A 25,425-nucleotide genomic window follows, 5' to 3' on the forward strand; every position below is an offset into this window, starting at 1 on the left:
TCTGTAATCAGAGAGCGGGGTATTGCTGTGTTTCCTTATTTGGACGATATATTGGTACTTGCTCAGTCTTTACATTCTGCAGAATCTCACACGAATCAACTAGTGTTGTTTCTTCAAAGACATGGTTGGAGGATCAATTTACCAAAAAGTTCCTTGATTCCTCAGACAAGGGTAACCTTTTTAGGATTCCAAATAGATTCAGTATCCATGACTTTGTCTCTAACAGACAAAAGACGTCTGAAATTGGTTTCAGCCTGTCAGAACCTTCAGTCTCAGTCATTCCCTTCAGTAGCTATGTGCATGGAGGTTTTAGGTCTCATGACTGCAGCATCGGATGCGATCCCCTTTGCTCGTTTTCACATGAGACCTCTTCAGCTTTGTATGCTGAATCAATGGTGCCGGGATTATACAAAGATATCACAATTAATATCCTTAAATCCCAATATTCGACTATCTCTGACTTGGTGGTTAGATCACCACCGTTTGGTTCAGGGGGCCTCTTTTGTTCGTCCAACCTGGACTGTGATTTCAACAGATGCAAGTCTTTCAGGTTGGGGAGCTGTCTGGGGATCTCTGACAGCACAGGGGGTTTGGAAATCTCAAGAGGCGAGATTACCAATCAATATTTTAGAACTCTGTGCAATTCTCAGAGCTCTTCAGTTTTAGCCTCTTCTGAAGAGAGAACCATTTATTTGTTTTCAGACAGACAATATCACAACTGTGGCTTATGTCAATCATCAAGGTGGGACTCACAGTCCTCAAGCCATGAAAGAAGTTTCTCGGATAATTGCATGGGCTGAATCCAGCTCTTGTCTAATCTCTGTGGTCCATATCCCAGGTATAGACAATTGGGAAGCGGATTATCTTAGTCGCCAGACTTTACATCCGGGAGAATGGTCTCTTCACCCAGATGTGTTTCTTCAGATTGTTCAGATGTGGGGGCTTCCAGAAATAGATCTGATGGCTTCTCATCTAAACAGGAAACTTCCCAGGTATCTGTCCAGATCCAGGGATCCTCAGGTGGAAGCAGTGGATGTGTTGTCACTTCCTTGGAATTATCAACCTGCTTATCTCTTTACGCCTCTAGTTCTTCTTCCAAGAGTGATTTCCAAAATCATAATGGAACGTTCATTTGTACTGCTTATGGCTCCAGCATGGCTACACAGGTTTTGGTATGCAGATCTTGTTCAGATGTCCAGTTGCCAACCTTGGCCACTTCCGTTAAGGCCAGACCTTCTATCTCAAGGTCCATTTTTCCATCAGGATCTCAAATCATTAAATTTGAAGGTATGGAGATTGAACGTTTAGTGCTTAGTCATAGAGGTTTCTCTGACTCAGTGATTAATACTATGTTGCAGGCTCGCAAATCTCTGTCTAGAAAGATTTATTACAGAGTTTGGAAGACTTATATTTCATGGTGTTCTTCTCATACATTTTCTTGGCATTCTTTTAGAATTCCTAGAATTTTACAGTTTCTTCAGGATGGTTTGGATAAGGGTTTGTCTGCAAGTTCCTTGAAAGGACAAATCTCTGCTCTTTCTGTTCTGTTTCACAGAAAAATTGCTAATCTTCCTGACATTCATTGTTTTGTACAGGCTTTAGTTCGTATCAAGCCTGTCATTAAGCCAATTTCTCCTCCTTGGAGTCTTAATTTGGTTTTGAGGGCTTTACAGGCTCCTCCGTTTGAGCCTATGCATTCTCTGGACATTAAATTATTTTCTTGGAAAGTATTGTTTATTTTGGCCATCTCTTCTGCTAGAAGAGTTTCTGAATTATCTGCTCTTTCTTGTGAATCTCCTTTTCTGATTTTTCATCAGGATAAGGTGGTTTTGCGGACTTCTTTTACATTTTTACCTAAAGTTGTGAATTCCAACAACATTAGTAGAGAAATTGTTGTCCTTTCGTTGTGTCCTAATCCTAAGAATTCTTTGAAAAGATCTTTACATTCTTTGGATGTGGTTAGAGCTTTTAAATATTATTATGTAGAAGCTACTAAAGATTTCAGAAAGACTTCTAGTCTATTTGTTATCTTTTCTGGTTCTAGGAAAGGTCAGAAGGCTTCTGCCATTTCTTTGGCGTCTTGGTTAAAGTCTTTGATTCATCATGCTTATTTGGAGTCGGGTAAATCCCCGCCTCAGAGGATTACGGCTCATTCTACTAGGTCAGTTTCTACTTTCTGCGCTTTTAAGAATGAAGCTTCTGTTGATCAGATTTGCAAAGCAGCAACTTGGTCTTCTTTGCATACTTTTACTAAATTCTACCATTTTTATGTTTTCTCTTCTTCAGAAGCAGTTTTTGGTAGAAAGGTTTTTCAGGCAGCTGTTTCAGTTTGATTCTTCTGCTTATAATTTCAGTTTTTTTCATTATAAGATTAAAACTTTTTGATTTGGGTTGTGGATTCTTTTTTCAGCTGAATTGGCTGTCTTTATTTTTATCCCTCTCTAGTGACTCTTGCGTGGAGTGCCACATCTTGGGTATTTGCTATCCCATACGTCACTAGCTCATGGACTCTTGCCAATTACATGAAAGAAAACATAATTTATGTAAGGAACTTACCTGATAAATTCATTTCTTTCATATTGGAAAGAGTCCATGAGGCCCACCCTTTTTGTGGTGGTTATGATTTTTTTGTATAAAGCACAATTATTCCAATTCCTTGTTGATGCTTTCGCTCCTTTCTTATCACCCCACTTCTTGGCTATTTGTTAAACTGAATTGTGGGTGTGGTGAGGGGTGTATTTATAGGCATTTTGAGGTTTGGGAAACTTTGCCCCTCCTGGTAGGAATGCATATCCCATATGTCACTAGCTCATGGACTCTTGCCAATATGAAAGAAATTAATTTATCAGGTAAGTTCCTTACATAAATTATGTTTTTTATTCATTCTCTTGCTATCTTTATTTGAAAAAGCATTAATGTAAGCTTAGGAGCTGGCCCATTTTAGGTTTAGAACTTGAGTTGCCCTTGCTGATTGGATAGCTAAGTGTAGCCTCCAATCAGCAAGCCATATCCAGGGTACTGAACCAAAAATGGGCCGTCTTCAAAGCTTTCATTCCTGTTTTTTCAAATAAAGATAGCATGAGAACAAATAAAAATTGATAATAACAGTAAATTAGAAAGTTGCTTAAAATTGCTGCTGTATCTGAATCATGAAAGAAAATATTTGGATTTACTATCCCTTTAAAGTAGTTTGCAGTAACAACGTCCAGTGGGCACTAGTGCTTGAATTGTGCAGTAAAGGGTGAGGCTGTCACAAAATACCTGGTAGATACAGATGGCACTGCTGGTAGGAGGGATGCAGACACAGGATTTTCAGCAGGCACAGAGTACCCAGCGGGTACTGTTGGTGAGACTGTCATGGGGTACCAGATAGGTACAATAGGCACCGCTGATCTGAAGAATGCTGACACTGGTATAGAAGACACAGGATTCTCAGTAAACACAGGACTGGGTACTGTTGGTGAGACTGCCACAGGATACCACATAGGTACAGCAGGCACCACTGAGCTGAAGAATGCTGTCACTGGTATAGAAGACACGAGATTCTCAGTAGGCACAGGATACCCAGTGGGTACTGTTAATGAGACTGTCACAAGATACCACATAGGTACAGCAGGCACCGCTGAGCTGAAGAATGCTGTCACTGGTATAGAAGATACTGGATTCTCAGTAGGCATAGGATACCCAGCGGGTACTGTTAGTGAGAATGTCACAAGATACCACATAGGTACAGCAGGCACCGCTGATCTGAAGAATGCTCTCAATTGTATAGAAGACTCATAATTCTCAGTAGGCACAGGATACCCAGTGGGTACTGTTGGTGAGACTGCCACAAGATACCGCATAGGTACAGCAGGCACCACTGAGCTGAAGAATGCTGTCACTGGTATAGAAGACACGGGATTCTCAGTAGGCACAGGATACCCAGCGGGTACTGTTAGTGAGACTGTCACAAGATACCACATAGGTACAGCAGGCACCGCTGATCTGAAGAATGCTCTCAATTGTATAGAAGACTCATAATTCTCAGTAGGCACAGGATACCCAGTGGGTACTGTTGGTGAGACTGCCACAAGATACCACATAGGTACAGCAGGCACCACTGAGCTGAAGAATGCTGTCACTGGTATAGAAGACACGGGATTCTCAGTAGGCACAGGATACCCAGCGGGTACTGTTAGTGAGACTGTCACAAGATACCACATAGGTACAGCAGGCACCGCTGATCTGAAGAATGCTCTCAATTGTATAGAAGACTCATAATTCTCAGTAGGCACAGGATACCCAGTGGGTACTGTTGGTGAGACTGCCACAGGATACCACATAGGTACAGCAGGCACCAGTGATCTGAAGAATGCTCACTGGTATAGAAGACACAGGATTCTCAGTAGGCACCGGATACCCAGTGGGTACTGTTAGTGAGACTGTCACAAGATACCACATAGGTACAGCAGGCACCGCTGATCTGAAGAATGGTGTCACTGGTATAGTAGACACAGGATTCTCAGTAGGCACAGGATACCCAGCGGGTACTGTTAGTGAGACCGTCACAAAATACCACATAGGTGCAGCAGGAACATCTGGTTTGAAGATGGCTGTCACTGGTATAGTAGACACAGGATTTTCACAGGCACAGAGTACCCAGCTGATACTGTTGGTGAGACTGCTACAGGATACCAGATAGGTGCAGCAGGCATAGCTTCAGGAACAAGGTGAGCATACACAGGTATCAGGCAAGTCTGCTTAGCTTTCAGAAACCAGGTGAGCATTTGCAGGTCAAAGGTAAGTATGCTTTGTCTCTGGAACAAGGTGAGCATACACAGGTGCAAGGCAAATGTGCTTGGTCTCTGGAACAAGGTGAGCATACACAGATGCAAGGTAAGTATGTGTGGTGTCTGGAACAAGGTGAGCATACACAGGTACAAGGCATGTATGCTTGGTCTCTGGAACAAGGTGAGCATACACAGGTGCAAGGTAAGTATGTGTGGTGTCTGGAACAAGGTGAGCATACACTGGTACAAGGCAAATATGTTTGGTCTCTGGAACAAGGTGAGCATACACAGGTGCAAGGTAAGTATGTGTGGTGTCTGGAACAAGGTGAGCATACACAGGTACAAGGCATGTATGCTTGGTCTCTGGAACAAGGTGAGCATATGCAGGTGCAAGGTAAGTATGTGTGGTGTCTGGAACAAGGTGAGCATACACAGGTACAAGGCATGTATGCTTGGTCTCTGGAACAAGGTGAGCATACACAGATGCAATGTAAGTATGTGTGGTGTCTGGAACAAGGTGAGCATACACAGGTACAAGGCAAGTATGCTTGGTCTCTGGAACAAGGTGAACATATGCAGGTGCAAGGAAAATATGCTTTATCTCTGGAACAAGGTGCACATATGCAGGTGCAAGGAAAATATGCTTTATCTCTGGAACAAGGTGCACATACGCAGGTGCAAGGAAATATGCTTTATCTCTGGAACATGGTGAGCATACACAGGTACAAGGCAAGTATGCTTGGTCTCTGGAACAAGGTGAGCATACGCAAGTGCAAGGAAAATATGCTTTATCTCTGGAACAAGGTGAGCATACACAGGTATCATGTTAGTATGCTTTGGCTTTTGGAAACCAGGAAGGGAAGGCAGTAACTCAGCCCAAAGTGAAGGGCTTAGAGAACTTCTATAGGAACTCCTACACCTAAGTCCTGCAAGTGGAAGTTCCGGTAATTAGGACATGGCCCCTTTAAATCTAAGCAGCGTCTAGCTGTGAGCACCTTGGGAAGATGCAGCAGCGGTCAAGGAGTTGGGTCTCGGCGTCCCTCTACATGGGTTTCTGACATTCTGTTTGTGGGTTTTTCACTGAGGTTAACCATAGTTCCCAAGTTCTTCTCAAAGCTTCTTTCTCAATGACTATGGTTAGTATTTTGGGAAATATGGTCAAGGAAGGTAGAAAACTGCCACACATCCAGAGCTATTCAGGTGCGTCAGAGCTTAAGATGACAGGCCGATATGTCTGATATATCAATCAAACTGGCTTTGGAGGATTTCCTGGACACACACATGTTGAGATTGTTTCTGTTGGACAGGAGAATTTCCATGCCAGCATATGTAGTCAGGAAATCCAAACACAATGTGATCGCTCTAAAAATCTTTATATGATAACAACTGGTTTGATGGTGGTAGGTAGTGACTCTTCTCCCCAGGACCTATTTAATAGACTCACCACCCAATCGATTTTGCTGACCACCTGGCTAAAATTTAAGCTAATATTAACCTAAAATTCGCTAATTTCAATTCATTAAATTATGCAAATAATTTGTGCTTTGGATAGCTTAAGTGACATTTATATGTAAAATTAAATGTTATAACAACACATGAAGATCTGTGCAAATCCAGATCTTTTTCCACATTTGGCAGCTAACAAAGCTGCCGAACAAACATGCCTAGTCAAAATTATATTTACATGATGCGGATAGGGCATGCAGTTTTAACGGGACACTAAACCCTATTTTTTATTTCATGATTCAGAAAGAGTTGCAATTTTAAGCAACTTTCTAATTTAGTCCTATTATCAAATTTTCTTTGTTCTCTTGCTATCTTTATTTGTAAAAGCAGGAATATAAGGTTAGGAGCCGGCCCATTTTTGGTTCAGCACCTTTTTCAAATAAAGATAGGAAGAGAACAAAAATGATAATAGGAGTAAATAAGAAAGTTGCTTACAATTGCATGGTCTATCTGAATCATGAAAGAAAAAAATGGGTTTAGTGTCCCTTTAAGAGACTTTTTCACTTTACTTCCATTGTCTAATCATGTTTAGTCTTTTTATATTAACACTTTCTGAAGAACCAGCTACAAGTGAGCATGTGCAAGAGTTCACAGTGTATACATATGTGTCTGTGATTGGCTGGTGTCTGTCACATGATACTGGAGGCCGCACAATTGACACATTTTAAAATTTGTCAGGGAGAAAAATCCAGAGTAAGTGCTATAACATTGTCTTTTTATTGTGCACTTGCTGATTATGTGATCTTTAATGTGGTATATGACTATACAGCTAATCGTGAAGGTTCATATAAAGACACTGTAAAAATGAATCATTCACCAGATATAACCAGATAAAATAGTGTAAGCGCTGATTTTTACTTTGATAATGTCATTGCCTTTGGTTAGGAATGACACAGCACAATCTATCATTTTCAGATTGCACGCATACAATGAATTATAAGCGAGCATATTTGTTATGGCAGAATGTTACTAAAGCTCACAGTGTGATGCCGAACACTAAGCAAAGGCCCGGTGCAGGGTTACAGTGCCCTCCAGGCTTTGCAAATAGCCAAGTCCTCACAAAACATGCGCCACATTCCTAAAGCACATTTCAGAGCAGCGATTAAACGATCATAGAAATCCAATCTTCTCTGTATTTTCCAGTCTTGAGTTTTACAAGAAGAGCTGTTGAGCTTTTACTTTTATTATTGGAAAATGGAAACGTTTAGTGCTACAAATCTGTAGTGATATCATATTGTTTAGGGCGACATACGCTGTCGGTCTGATGACAAGAGAATGTACGCTGTACTTGTTTGTTTTTTTTTTTTTTATGGAAGGGGGCATCCAAAAAACTTTATTATGCAATTAAGAGAGTTACAGTATGTAAATAAATAGATGATATTGAAGTATTTACTAAACTCAGTAAAACAATATGGATATACTGTGTATGTATGTGTGTGTGTGTGTGTGTGTGTGTATGTGTATATATATATTCATATGCAAAAGTTTAGGCACCCCTGAAAATTACCATGATTTTCATTTATAAATAATTGGGTGTTTGGATCAGCAATTTAATTTTGATCTATCAAATAACTGAAGGACACAGTAATATTTCAGTAGGGAAATGAGGTTTATTGGATTAACAGAAAATGTGCAATATGCTTTAAAACAAAATTAGACAGGTGCATACATTTGGGCACCACAACAGAAATATTGCATCAATAATTAGTAGAGCCTCCTTTAGCAGAAATAACAGCCTCTAGACACTTCCTATAGCCTGTAATGAGTGTCTGGATTCTGGATGAAGGTATTTTTTACCATTTTGCCTTGCAAAACATCTCCAGTTCAATTAGGTTTGATGGTTGCCAAGCATGGGCAGCCCACTTCAAATCACCCCACAGATGTTCAATGATATTCAGGTCTGGGGACTGGGATGGCCATTCCAGAACATTGTACTTGTTCCTCAGCATAAATGCCAGAGTATATTTTGAGCAGTTTTTTTGGTCATTGTCTTGTTGAAATACCCAGCCCCGGCGTATTTTCAACTTTGTGACTGATTCCTCAAAATTATTCTCAAGTATCTGCTGATATTGAGTGGAATCCATGCAACCCTTAACTTTAACAAGATTCCCAGTACCAGCACTGACCACACAGCCCCACAGCATGATGGAACATCCACCAAATTTTACTGTGCGTAGCAAGTGTTTGTCTCGGAACGCTGTGTTCGTTTGCCACCATGCATAACGCTCCTTGTTATGACCACATAACTCAATCTTAGTTTCATCAGTCCACAGCACCTTCTTCCAAAATGAAGTTGGCTTGTCCAAATGTGCGTTTACATACCTCAAGCGACTCTGTTTATGATGTGTATGCAGAAAAGGCTTCTTTTGCATCACTCTCCCATACAGCTTCTCCTTGTGCAAAGTGTGCTGAATTGTTGAACGATGCACAGTGACACCATCAGCAGCAAGATGATGTTGTAGGTCTTTGGAGGGGGTCTATGGGCTGTTTTTGACCGTTCTCACCATACTTTGCCTTTGCCTCTTTGATATTTTACTTGGCCTGCCATTTCTGGCCTTAACAAGAACTGTGCATGTGGTCTTCCATTTCCTCACTATGTTCCTCACAGTGGACACTGACAACTTAAATCTCTGCGATAGCTTTTTGTAGCCTTCCCCTAAATTATAATGTTGAACAATCTTTGTTTCCAGGTCATTTGAGAGTTGTTTTGAGGCCCCAATGTTGTCACTCTATAAAAGACAAAACTAAGGGGCGCCTCATGTGTAGTATCATCAAATAAGCACAAAGCCACAGAAAGAAGCCAAATGGGTACTCACAAGGCTCTGGAGCACACCTATGTGCTTGTAGGGACAGGCTGCAGATTTTATCAGGTGTGACAGCTCATCCACAGAGGATATCAGTCATTAACTGTAGTAGAAAGATAAAACAAAGGAAAAGCACCAAATTGTGCAGGTCACAAATGATATGGTGTTTGACTTAGCACAATGGAAGATTGGGTACTCACATGTTAGATGAGCACACTTATGTACTAGTAGGAGCAAGCTGGGATATTATGGTAAGGTGTGTCAGCTCACCACCAAGGGATTTTTCCTTAGGATGCAATATCCAAAAGTGGCAGACTTCTGTGTGTTAGGATCCACTCCAAGCAGGTGCAGGCAGGCAAAATCATTCACAAGAATATTTTTACAAATTTAAAATACTATTTATTAAAATACATGTACAAAGGAGTGAACTAGGGACATACAGTCAAGCCCCCTGTAAATGGTTATGCCTGAGGAAATGGCGTATGAGCCGAGAAACGTGTTGCATTTACAGGGGGCTTGACTGTATGCCCCTAGTTCACTCCTTTGTATATGTATTTTAATTTGTTTTTAATAAATATTATTTTTTAATTTGTAAAAATGCTCTTGTGAGTTATTTTACCTGCCTGCCCCTGCTTGGATTGGAACCTAACACACAGAAGTCTGCCACTTTTGGATATTGCATCCTAAGGAAAAGTCCCTTGGTGGTGAGCTGACACACCTAACCATAATATGCTAGCTTGCTCCTACTAGTACATAAGTGTGCTCATCTAGCATGTGAGTACCCAATCTTCCTTTGTGCTAAGTCAAACACCATATCATTTGTGACCTGCACAATTTGGTGCTTTTCCTGTGTTTTATCTTTTTACTACAGTTAATGACTGATATCCTCTGTGGGTGAGCTGTCACACCTGATAAAATCTGCAGCCTGTTCCTACAAGCACATAGGTGTGCTCCAGAGCCTTGTGAGTACCCATTTGGCTTTTTTCTGTGGCTTTGTGCTTATTTGATGATGCTACACATGAGGCACCCCTTTGTTTTGTCTTTTATATAGTATCTCTGGACCATTGTTGGTGAGAAGGAGGCTGCCATTGTTGGGAAGAAAAATACACTTCTTAATCTGAAATTGAACTTTCCTTTAATATGCCAAACTGCTGGCAATTCTAATTGTATTTCTATGCTCATATTTCATTGAGGTTATTACTAGCTATTTATTAGCGCTCACCCTTTTGTTGTGTAGCATGTTGTTACTCTTCAGAGGAGAGTCAAAGAAAACAACAACTTGCAATTGGCCTCCTTAAATACCTTTTCTCATGATTGGATGCACCTGTCTATGAAGTTCAAGGCTTAATGGGCTCACCAAACCAATTGTGTGTTCCAATTAATCAGTGCTAGGTAGTTACAGGTATTCAAATCAACAAAATGACAAAGGTGCCCAAATGTATGCACCTGTCTAATTTCGTTTGAATGCATATAGCACATTTTCTGTTAATCCAATAAACCTCATTTCACTACTGAAATATTACTGTGTCCCTCAGTTATTTGATAGATCGAAATAACATTGCTGGCCCAAACACCCAATTATTTTATAAATGGAAATCATGTAAATTGTCAGGGGTGCCTAAACTTTTGCATACAACTGTATGTATATATATATGTATGTATATATATATATATATATATATATATATATATATATATAATACAGTGAATATTATATATATATATTAATATAAAAAAAATCACCCCTCTTGAAAATTATCACATTTAGTTGCTTTGGAGTCTGAAATAAAGACAGACACCGTTTTTGTTTATCCACTTGTAATTACTCAGTGCAACTTATAACATCCAATGTGAAAGATATAACACCAACATGTCAGGCAAAAATAAAAACAATTCATAAAACCACTTGTAAACTCAATCAGGTGTAGCTAATCACCTTCTCTACGGCACACACAAAGCCATTTTACCTCCAACTGTGATCAGGGCATATTGATTAGCTCAGCATGAAAATAGCTTTCCTGGAGCATCTCAGTCCCTGGTAGTGCAACTGAAGCAAACAATCAACTATGGGTGGCAAGGCACTGTCAAAAGATCTCCAGAATAATGTTGTGGGCAGGCTCAAGTCAGGAGATGGATACAAGAAAATATCAAAGGCTTTATCAATACCTAAAAAGCACAGTGAAGTCTATTATTAAGAAGTGGAAAGTATTTGGTACAACACAGACCGTCTCTGGATAAGAACTTTGCTCCAAACTGGATGAAAGAGCCAGGAGGAAACTGGCCAGAGAGGCTACCAACAGGCCCACAACAACTCTGAAGCAGTTGCAGCAATTTATGACAAATAGTGGTCATTGTGTGCATGTGACAACAATATCACAAAACAACAATATCACATGTCCTTGCATGGCCTAGTCAGAGCCCAGACTTAAACTCCATTTATATTATTCAATACCCAGTGTGTGTGTGTGTGTGTGTGTGTGTGTAAATGTATATATGTGTCTATGTGTGTATATATATATATATATATATATATGCATATTTATATATGTATTATTATTATTATCAGGTATTTGTAGAGTGCCAACAGATTCCACAGCGCTGTATGTATATATATATATATATATATATATATATATATATATATATACATATGTATATATGTATTATTATTATTATCAGGTATTTGTAGAGTGCCAACAGATTCCACAGCGCTGAATGTATATATATATATATACACATACACACATATATACATTTACACACACACACACACATATATATATATATATATATATATATATATATATATATATATATATAAAGAAACTGTATATGTATATATAGATATCAACATTTAAAATTAGTGGGAGGTAAAAGGTGAGTTTAGAATCCTCCACTACACACAAAATATAGAGAAAATAACTCATTGTGTTGTTCATTAACAAATCTAGACAGGCCAGAAGGCTTATTTTCCCACAGAAAACCTCTGAATTACATTGTTTCCAATGCAGCAATAGATTCTGGGTAAGATATGCAAATTAGGTTCACAATGACACACCTTTTTATTTCATGTCTGCTTTTCAGCAAATTCCCTTTACGCCAAAGCAGATGGTTATGAATCAGTGCATTAACCCTAGCTAAGCTTATAAGCTGTGTGAACAGCAATGCTTTTTGTCGTAAGGGGAATCTGCTGAAAAGCATACATGAAATAAAAAGGTGTGTCATTGTGAACCTAACTTGCATGTCTTACCCAGAATCCTTTGCTGCATTGGAAACAATGTAATTCAGAGGTTTTCTGTGGGAAAGACAAGCCTTCTGGCATGTCTAGATTTGTTAATGAACAACACAATGAGTGTTGCACAGGCACACACACACATGCATACACTTGCACAGGCATACACTTGCATAGACACACACACATGCACATACTTGCACAGGCACACACACATACATACACTTGTATAGACACACACACATGCATATACTTGCACAGGCATACACTTGCATAGACACCCACACATGCACATACTTGCACAGGCACACACACACACATGCATACACTTGCACAGGCATACACTTGTATAGACACACACACATGCATATACTTGCACAGGCACACACACATACATACACTTGCACAGGCACACACACACATACATACACTTGTATAGACACACACACATGCATATACTTGCACAGGCACACACACATGCATACATTTGCACAGGCACACACACATACACTTGCACAGGCACACACACATGCATACACTTGCACAGGCACACACACATGCATATACTTGCACAGGCACACACACATGCATATACTTGCACAGGCACACACACACACACATGCATACACTTGCACAGGCATATACTTGCACAGGCACACACACATGCATATACTTGCACAGGCACACACACATACATACACTTGTATAGACACACACACATGCATATACTTGCACAGGCACACACACATGCATACATTTGCACAGGCACACACACATACACTTGCACAGGCACACACACATGCATACACTTGCACAGGCACACACACATGCATATACTTGCACAGGCACACACACATGCATATACTTGCACAGGCACACACACATGCATACATTTGCACAGGCACACACACATACACTTGCACAGGCACACACACATGCATACACTTGCACAGGCACACACACATGCATATACTTGCACAGGCACACACACATGCATACACTTGCACAGGCACACACACATGCATACACTTGCACAGGCATACACACATGCATTACACTTGCATAGACACACACACATACATATACTTGCACAGGCACACACACATGCATACACTTGCACAGGCATACACACATGCATTACACTTGCATAGACACACACATACATATACTTGCACAGGCACACACACATGCATACACTTGCACAGGCACACACACACACATGCATATACTTGCACAGGCACACACACACATGCATATACTTGCACAGGCACACACATGCATACACTTGCACAGGCGCACACACATGCATGTACTTAAACAGGCACACACACATGTATATACTTGCACAGGCACACACATGCATACACTTGCACAGGCGCACACACACATGCATACACTTGCACAGGCACACACACATGCATACACTTGCACAGGCACACAGACATGCATATACTTGCACAGGCGCACAGACATGCATATACTTGCACAGGCGCACAGACATGCATACACTTGCACAGGCACACACACTTGCATACACTTGCACAGGCACACACACACACAGGCACACACACTTGCATACACTTGCACAGGCACACACACACACAGGCACACACACATGTATACACTTGCACAGGCACACACATGCATACACTTGCACAGGCGCACACACACATGCATACACTTGCACAGGCACACGGACATGCATTCACTTGCACAGGCACGCACACACATGCATACACTTGCACAGGCACACACATACACATGCACAGGCACACACACACACATGCATACACTTGCACAGGCGCACACACATGCCTACACTTGCACAGGCACACACACATGCATACACTTGCACAGGCACACACACATGCATTACACTTGCACAAGCACACACACATGCATTACACTTGCACAGGCACACACACATGCATTACACTTGCACAAGCACACACACATGCATTACACTTGCACAAGCACACACACATGCATTACACTTGCACAGGCACACACACATGCATTACACTTGCACAAGCACACACACATGCATTACACTTGCACAAGCACACACACATGCATTACACTTGCACAGGCACACACACATGCATTACACTTGCACAGGCACACACACATGCATTACACTTGCACAGGCACACACACATGCATTACACTTGCACAAGCACACACACATGCCTACACTTGCACAGGCACACACACATGCATTACACTTGCACAGGCACACACACATGCATTACACTTGCACAGGCACACACACATGCATTACACTTGCACAGGCACACACACATGCATTACACTTGCACAGGCACACACACATGCATACACTTGCACAGGCACACACACATGCATACACTTGCACAGGCACACACACATGCATTACACTTGCACAGACACACACACATGCATTACACTTGCACAAGCACACACACATGCATTACACTTGCACAGACACACACACATGCATATACTTGCACAGGCACACACACATGCATACACTTGCACAGGCACACACACATGCATACACTTGCACAGGCACACACACATGCATTACACTTGCACAGACACACACACATGCATTACACTTGCACAGACACACACACATGCATTACACTTGCACAGACACACACACATGCATTACACTTGCACAGGCACACACACATGCATTACACTTGCACAGGCACACACACATGCATTACACTTGCACAGGCACACACACATGCATTACACTTGCACAGGCACACACACATGCATTACACTTGCACAGGCACACACACATGCATTACACTTGCACAGGCACACACACATGCATTACACTTGCACAGGCACACACACATGCATTACACTTGCACAGGCACACACACACATATACACTGTATATGTATATATAGATATCAACATTTAAAATTAGTGGGAGGTAAAAAGTGAATTTAAAATCCTCCACTACACACAAAATATAGAGAAAATAACTCATTATGTTGTTCATTAACAAATCTAGACAGGCCAGAAGGCTTATTTTCCCACAGAAAACCTCTGAATTACATTGTTTCCAATGCAGCAATAGATTCTGGGTAAGATATGCAAATTAGGTTCACAATGACACACCTTTTTATTTCATGTCTGCTTTTCAGCAGATTCCCTTTACGCCAAAGCAGATGGTTATGAATCAGTGCATTAACCCTAGCTAAGCTTATAAGCTGTGTGAACAGCAATGCTTTTTGTCGTAAGGGGAATCTGCTGAAAAGCATACATGAAATAAAAAGGTGTGTCATTGTGAACCTAACTTGCATGTCTTACCCAGAATCCTTTGCTGCATTGGAAACAATGTAATTCAGAGGTTTTCTGTGGGAAAGACAAGCCTTCTGGCATGTCTAGATTTGTTAATGAACAACACAATGAGTGTTGCACAGGCACACACACACACATGCATACACTTGCACAGGCACACACTTGCATAGACACACACACATGCACATACTTGCACAGGCACACACACATACATACACTTGTATAGACACACACACATGCATATACTTGCACAGGCACACACACACACATGCATACACTTGCACAGGCATACACTTGCATAGACACACACACATGCACATACTTGCACAGGCACACACACATACATACACTTGTATAGACACACACACATGCATATACTTGCACAGGCACACACACATGCATACATTTGCACAGGCACACACACATACACTTGCACAGGCACACACACATGCATACACTTGCACAGGCACACACACATGCATATACTTGCACAGGCACACACACATGCATACACTTGCACAGGCACACACACATGCATACACTTGCACAGGCATACACACATGCATTACACTTGCATAGACACACACATACATATACTTGCACAGGCACACACACATGCATACACTTGCACAGGCACACACACACACATGCATATACTTGCACAGGCACACACACACATGCATATACTTGCACAGGCACACACATGCATACACTTGCACAGGCGCACACACATGCATGTACTTAAACAGGCACACACACATGTATACACTTGCACAGGCACACACACATGCATACACTTGCACAGGCGCACACACATGCATGTACTTAAACAGGCACACACACATGTATACACTTGCACAGGCACACACACATGCATACACTTGCACAGGCACACACACATGCATACACTTGCACAGGCACACACACATGCATATACTTGCACAGGCACACACACATGCATACACTTGCACAGGCACACACACATGCATACACTTGCACAGGCATACACACATGCATTACACTTGCATAGACACACACATACATATACTTGCACAGGCACACACACACACATGCATACACTTGCACAGGCACACACACACACATGCATATACTTGCACAGGCACACACACATGCATACACTTGCACAGGCACACACACACACACACACATGCATATACTTGCACAGGCACACACACACATGCATATACTTGCACAGGCACACACATGCATACACTTGCACAGGCGCACACACATGCATGTACTTAAACAGGCACACACACATGTATACACTTGCACAGGCACACACACATGCATACACTTGCACAGGCGCACACACACATGCATACACTTGCACAGGCGCACAGACATGCATATACTTGCACAGGCACACACACTTGCATACACTTGCACAGGCACACACACACACAGGCACACACACATGTATACACTTGCACAGGCACACACATGCATACACTTGCACAGGCGCACACACACATGCATACACTTGCACAGGCACACGGACATGCATTCACTTGCACAGGCACGCACACACATGCATACACTTGCACAGGCACACACATACACATGCACAGGCACAAACACACACATGCATACACTTGCACAGGCGCACACACATGCCTACACTTGCACAGGCACACACACATGCATACACTTGCACAGGCACACACACATGCATACACTTGCACAGGCACACACACATGCATTACACTTGCACAAGCACACACACATGCATTACACTTGCACAGGCACACAGACATGCATATACTTGCACAGGTGCACAGACATGCATACACTTGCACAGGCACACACACTTGCATACACTTGTACAGGCACACACACACAGGCACACACACTTGCATACACTTGCACAGGCACACACACACACAGGCACACACACATGTATACACTTGCACAGGCACACACACATGCATACACTTGCACAGGCGCACACACACATGCATACACTTGCACAGGCACACAGACATGCATTCACTTGCACAGGCACGCACACACATGCATACACTTGCACAGGCACACACACACACACACACATGCATACACTTGCACAGGCACACACACATGCATACACTTGCACAGGCACAAACACATGCATACACTTGCACAGGCACACACACATGCATTACACTTGCACAATCACACACATGCATTACACTTGCACAGGCACACCCACATGCATTACACTTGCACAGGCACACCCACATGCATTACACTTGCACAGGCACACACACACACACACACACATGCCTACACTGGCACAGGGCCACACACACACATGCATACACTGGCACAGGCACACACACATGCATACACTTGCACAGGCACACACACATGCATACACTTGCACAGGCACACACATGCATACACTTGCACAGGCACACACACACATGCATTACACTTACACAGGCACACACATGCATTACACTTGCACAGACACACACATGCCTACACTGGCACAGGGACACACACACACATGCCTACACTGGCACAGGCACACACACATGCATACACTTGCACAGACACACACACATGCATACACTTGCACAGGCACACACACACATGCATACAATTGCACAGGCACACACATGTATACACTTGCACAGACACACACACATGCATACACTTGCACAGGCACACACACTTGCATACACTTGCACAGGCACACACACATGCATTACACTTGCACAGACACACACACACATGCCTACACTGGCACAGACACACACACATGCATTCACTTGCACAGGCACACACACATGCATACACTGGCACATGCACACACATGCATTACACTTGCACAGGCGCACAGACATGCATACACTTGCACAGGCACACACACATGCATACACTTGCACAGGCACACACAGACATGCATATACTTGCACAGACACACACACACATGCATACACTTGCACAGACACACACACATGCATACACTTGTACAGGCACACACACATGCATACACTTGCACAGGCGCACATACATGCATATACTTGCACAGGCGCACAAACATGCATACACTTGCACAGGCACACACACTTGCATACACTTGCACAGGCACACACACACAGGCACACACACTTGCATACACTTGCACAGGCGCACAAACATGCATATAATTGCACAGGCACACACACATGCATACACTTGCACAGGCACACACAGACATGCATATACTTGCACAGACACACACATGCATTACACTTGCACAGACACACACACACATGCCTACACTGGCACAGGGACACACACACACATGCATACACTGGCACAGGCACACACACATGCATACACTTGCACAGGCACACACACATGCATACACTTGCACAGGCACACACACATGCATACACTTGCACAGGCACACACACATGCATTACACTTGCACAGGCACACACACATGTATTACACTTGCACAGACACACACATGCCTACACTGGCACAGAGACACACACACACATGCATACACTGGCACAGGCACACACATGCATACACTTGCACAGGCACACACACATGCATACACTTGCACAGGCACACACACATGCATTACACTTGCACAGGCACACACACATGCATTACACTTACACAGACACACACATGCATACACTTGCACAGACACACACACATGCATACACTTGCACAGGCACACACACACACATGCATACACTTGCACATGCACACACACACATGCATACACTTGCACAGACACACACACATGCATACACTTGCACAGGCACACACACTTGCATACACTTGCACAGGCACACACACATGCATTACACTTGCACAGACACACACACACACACATGCCTACACTGGCACAGACACACACACATGCATTCACTTGCACAGGCACACACACATGCATACACTGGCACAGGCACACACACATGCATTGCACTTGCACAGGCGCACAAACATGCATATACTTGCACAGGCACACACACATGCATACACTTGCACAGGCACACACAGGCATGCATATACTTGCACAGACACACACACATGCATACACTTGCACAGGCACACAGACATGCATATACTTGCACAGGCACACACACATGCATACACTTGCACAGGCGCACAGACATGCATACACTTGCACAGGCGCACACACATGCATACACTTGCACAGGCGCACACACATGCATACACTTGCACAGGCACACACACTTGCATACACTTGCACAGGCACACACACACAGGCACACACACTTGCATACACTTGCACAGGCACACACACATGCATTACACTTGCACAGGCGCACAGACATGCATATACTTGCACAGACACACACACATGCATACACTTGCACAGGCACACACAGACATGCATACACTTGCACAGTCACACACACATGCATACACTTGCACAGACACACACACATGCATATACTTGCGCAGGCACACACACATGCATACACTTGCACAGGCGCACAGACATGCATATACTTGCACAGGCGCACACACATGCATACACTTGCACAGGCACACACACTTGCATACACTTGCACAGGCACACACACTTGCATACACTTGCACAGACGCACAGACATGCATATACTTGCACAGGCGCACACACATGCATACACTTGCACAGGCACACACACACATTACACTTGCACAGGCATACAGACATGCATATACTTGCACAGGTGCACACACATGCATACACTTGCACAGGCACACACACTTGCATACACTTGCACAGGCACACACACACATTACACTTGCACAGGCGCACAGACATGCATGTACTTGCACAGGCACACACACTTGCATACACTTGCACAGGCACACACACTTGCATACACTTGCACAGGCACACACACACATTACACTTGCACAGGCGCACAGACATGCATGTACTTGCACAGGCACACACACTTGCATACACTTGCACAGGCACACACACTTGCATACACTTGCACAGGCACACACACACATTACACTTGCACAGGCGCACAGACATGCATGTACTTGCACAGGCACACACACTTGCATACACTTGCACAGGCACACACACTTGCATACACTTGCACAGGCACACACACTTGCATACACTTGCACAGACACACACACATGCATACACTTGCACAGGCACACACACACATTACACTTGCACAGGCGCACAGACATGCATGTACTTGCACAGGCACACACACTTGCATACACTTGCACAGGCACACACACACATTACACTTGCACAGGCGCACAGACATGCATGTACTTGCACAGGCACACACACTTGCATACACTTGCACAGGCACACACACTTGCATACACTTGCACAGGCACACACACACATGGAGACACGTATGGATGAATATATTTATATAGACATTTCTAAGGCTTTTTTTAAGACTAGCCATAAGTATGTTTCAGAAAGCTCAATTACATTCTTTTATATTTCCATAAAACGTCATCACACCTGGAAGTTTTCTTAAGGACTATGAAGTGAGAGAGGGGAAAACTTGGCTCTCTAGGTTTCTGCGTGCAAGTGAAACACCTCTTTAAGTTCAGACTCTTGGTCTTTTATAGGGCGCAGTAAACGTGGTGTTTATAGAGGACTTTACATGCAGCTCTGCCAGAAGCCAGTTTTTAGGTCCCTTGTCCCACGGTTGTGTAACCTATTCAGTGCCGGGACCCTCACACAGATTCATCTCAGATGTCATTGGTCCGCAATTAATAATCTATTTATTTTTTACATAGTTTAAGTGCTGTACATTTAACTTTTATGGTTTAGACAGAGCATTCACTGGCAGCAGCGTGCACAACAATGCGTAACATTGTTATAAAAATTGTTGCACACTTCTGCCATAGTGTGACAAATACATGTGCACACCCCTGAGTCTACCTAGGTTTTATTCTTCAACAGAGGTTACTAAGATAACAAAGTAAATTTGATTATAGAAGTAAATTGAAAAGTCTCTTAAAATGGCTTGCTTTGTGTGAACCGTGAAGCTTTTTCTGCGTTTGTTATAAATAGAAACACACTGTGCAGTTATTAGCAGATCATTAAGCTTTAATTAGCAGATTGTATGTGCATAAGTGCAGAATCTTCCTCTGTACCTAGTGCATTTGTGTTGTATCTTTGTTGGTTTAAGGGGCTGTAAAATCACAATTAAACCGTCATCAAAGCAGATAATTTAAACTTGGTTTTCTTTGCCGAGAGGCATATCTACGTAAGCTTAGGAGCAGCAATCCAGTACTGAGTGCTAGCAGGTTATTGGTTGCTACATACATGTCTCTTGTCATAGGCTCGCCAGATGTGTTCAGCTATCTCATAGTACTGTGCTGCTGTTTTGGAGCTGACTTTAACTATGTGTTTAATCATTCTTCTGGTGTTTTGTTTTTTCTCTATATCTATATGTGCAAAATTAGCACAGTTTATTTATAGGTGCCTTCTGGGTTTCCATACCTGTATTTACAGAATGATAGTTGTATATCTGCATTTGCAGAATATATGCAATAGTTTATTTGATAAATCTGTATGAGAAGTGTTAGGGGCCAAATTATCAAGCTCTCAATGGAGCTGAAGGCTCGCCAGAAACAAAAGTTATGACGCAGCAGTCTAAAGACCGCTGCTCCATAACTTGTCCACTGCTCTGAGGAGGCAGACAGAATTGATTGACACCCCCTGCTAACGGCCGATTGGCTGCTAATCTGCAGGGGGCGGTATTGCACAAGCAGTTCTGGTAAACAGCTTGTGCAACGATAAATAACGACAGCGTATGCTGTCGGCATTTATCTATGTGCAGCGGACATTATACGCTACATTGTATCATGTCCGCTCACTCCTTGCACGTCGCTCTTCATCTGCCGCACCTCTCTGCCAATCCCTTCACTGGCTTCCTCTTGCCTCCAGGATTAAACACAAAATTCTCACTCTGACACACAAAGCCCTCAATTGCACTGCTCCCCCTACATCTCAGACCTCGCTCCACAATAATCTCCCCTAGTTTTAAAAGCTTCAAGTGCTCCCTGAAGACTCTACTGTTCAGGGACGCATACAACCTACACTAACCTTCTTATCTCCAATGCTATCCCCTAAAACCCGCATGTAAGCCTATGAGCCCTGCTGTTTGTAGTTTATCTTCATAAGAGCCGACTACAACAGTGCAACTCTCGGCAGGACCCTCTCTCCCCATTTGATCCCTGTAATCGTTTTTTATATACCACCCAAGTTCATAGCGCTTCGGAACCTGTTGGCGCTCTACAAATACCTGATAATAATAACTTTGATAAATATATCCCTTAGTGCAGTTTATCTCATGTACAGAGTGAGTCCGCTTAGCGTGCACAGTGTGTGTATTACCAGTGTGCATATTTATATCCTGTAGTGATAGGGGTCTGTCAGTATGGTTTATCTGCATGTACAGAGTGAGTCTCCTTAGCGTGCACAATATGTGTATTACCAGTGTGTATATTTATATCCTGTAGTAATAGGGGGGGTCTGTCAGTATGGTTTATGTTTACAGAGTTAACATAATATGTTATGTAAAGATTTTAATTTGGGGAAATGTATCTGCTCATTAATAATTAGCAAAAAGGATAAAAATAGGGCATCATAAATCATAATCCCCTGAAGCAGTTACATTGTTAAATATTTGTTCATTTTATTTTGCTACGCAAGCAGATCTATCTTTAAATATTAAACATAATCAATGTAAATATGTTTCTTTGTTAATAGAGAAACCTGACGGAATATTTTGTGGCCGTTGATGTGAATAACATGCTTCAACTGTACGCCAGTATGTTATATGAGCGCAGAATATTGATCTGCTGCAGCAAACTCAGCACGGTAAGTCTATTTACTACAACCTCCTCTAGGTGAATCATACAGGGAAATTTTATTATTTTTTTTTAAAGCAGTAGAAAGTGATCCACAGTGGTTACATCTAGGATACATTTTGTAGAAGTAATATGGTGGCATTATGTAAGAGAAGTGTGGTTTGTTGCTCGCATTCAGGTGAACTGAGATGGCAGCATTTAGAATAAGCAATGCAATGGCAGCATTTAGAATAAGCAATGTGATGGCAGCATTTAGAATAAGCAATAAGATGGTGGCATTTTGGAGGTGCAGTGAGGTGGTCACAGTTAGCAAATAGAGAAGTGGTAGCTTTAAGGAGAAGCAATGAGAGAACATTTAGTTAAAACACTGGGGTGGTAGTATCTATAGTTGTAGTGTGGTGGTTGCATTAAGGTGAAGCTATGAAATGATCATGTTTAGGAGAAGCAGTCTGATTGTCTAATTTAGGAGAAGCAGTTATTTTGTCACCATTATTTGAAGCAGTGAGGTAGTAGCTTTTAGAAGAAGCAGCAATACATAAATGTTTAGGAGAAGCAGTGAGGTGGTAGCATTTAGGGGAAACAGCTAGACAATAATATTTAGGAGAAGCATTGAGGTGGTAGCATTAGGAGAGGGAGGGGGCCAGTAATATTTATTAGAAACAGTGAGATGGTAGCATTTAGTAGAATCAGCGAGACAGTAATATTTATGAGAAACAGTGAGGTGGTAGCATTTAAGAGAAACAGCTAGCCAGTAATATTTAGGAGTACCGGTGAAGTGGTAGCATTTAGGAGAAACAACTAGACAGTAATATTTAGGAGAAGCAGTGAGGTGGTAGCATTTAGGAGAAACAGCTAGACAATAATATTTAGGAGAAGCATTGAGGTGGTAGCATTAGGAGAAGGAGGGGGGCAGTAATATTTATTAGAAGCAGGGAGATTGTAGCATTTAGTAGAATCAGCGAGACAGTAATATTTATGAGAAGCAGTGAGGTGGTAGCATTTAAGAGAAGCAGCTAGACAATAATATTTAGGAGAAGCGGTTAGGTGGTAGCATTTAGGAGAAACAGCTAGACAATAATATTTAGGAGAAGCAGTGAGGTGGTAGCATTAAGAGAAACAGGGGGCCAGTAATATTTATTAGAAGCAGTGAGATGGTAACATTTAGTAGAATCAGCGAGACAGTAATATTTAGGAGAAGCAGTGAGGTGGCATCATTTAGGAGAAGCAGCTAGACAGTAATATTTAGGAGAAACAGTAAAGTTGTAGCATTTAGGAGAAGCAGCTAGACAATATTTAGGAGAAGCAGTGAGATGCTAGCATTAGGAGAAGCAGGGGGCCAGTAATATTTATTAGAAGCAGTGAGATGGTAGCATTTATTAGAATCAGCGAGACAATAATATTTAGGAGAAGCGGTGAGGTGCCATCATTTAGGAGAAGCAGCTAGACAGTAATATTTAGGAGAAGCGGTGAGGTGATAGCATTTAGTTGAATCAGCAAGACAGAAATATTTAGGAGAAGCGGTGAAGTGGCATCATTTAGGCGAAGCAGCTAGACAGTAATATTTAGGAGAAGCAGTGAGGTGGTAGCATTTAGGGGAAGCAACTAGACAGTAATATTTAGGAGAAGCAGTGAGGTGGTAGCATTTAGGAGAAACAGCTAGACAATAATATTTAGGAGAAGCATTGAGGTGGTAGTATTACGAGGAGGGGGCCAGTGATATTTATTAGAAGCAGTGAGATGTTAGCATTTAGTAGAATCAGTGAGACAGTAATATTTATGAGAAGCAGTGAGGTGGTAGCATTTAAGAGAAGCAGCTAGGCAATAATATTTAGGAGAAGCGGTTAGGTGGTAGCATTTAGGAGAAACAGCTAGACAATAATATTTAGGAGAAGCAGTAAGGTGGTAGCATTAAGAGAAGCAGGGGGCCAATAATATTTAGGAGAAGCAGTTAGGTGGTAGCATTTAGGAGAAGCAGCTAGAC

The 25,425-nt window shown here is 42.3% G+C and overlaps 1 protein-coding gene across 1 annotated transcript in view; it reads left to right on the top strand.

Annotated features, from left to right (window-relative positions):
* The window catches only part of DENND1A (DENN domain containing 1A), a 1,966,771-nt gene that overhangs the window by 807,746 nt on the left and 1,133,600 nt on the right, over positions 1 to 25,425 (top strand). Inside the window, 1 exon segment of the mRNA XM_053695696.1 lies at positions 23,344 to 23,454. Within this exon segment, the coding sequence (XP_053551671.1) occupies positions 23,344 to 23,454 (111 nt within the window).

The sequence above is a fragment of the Bombina bombina genome, chromosome 12, assembly GCF_027579735.1.
Source record: "Bombina bombina isolate aBomBom1 chromosome 12, aBomBom1.pri, whole genome shotgun sequence".
In the NCBI taxonomy this organism is placed as follows: domain Eukaryota; kingdom Metazoa; phylum Chordata; class Amphibia; order Anura; family Bombinatoridae; genus Bombina; species Bombina bombina.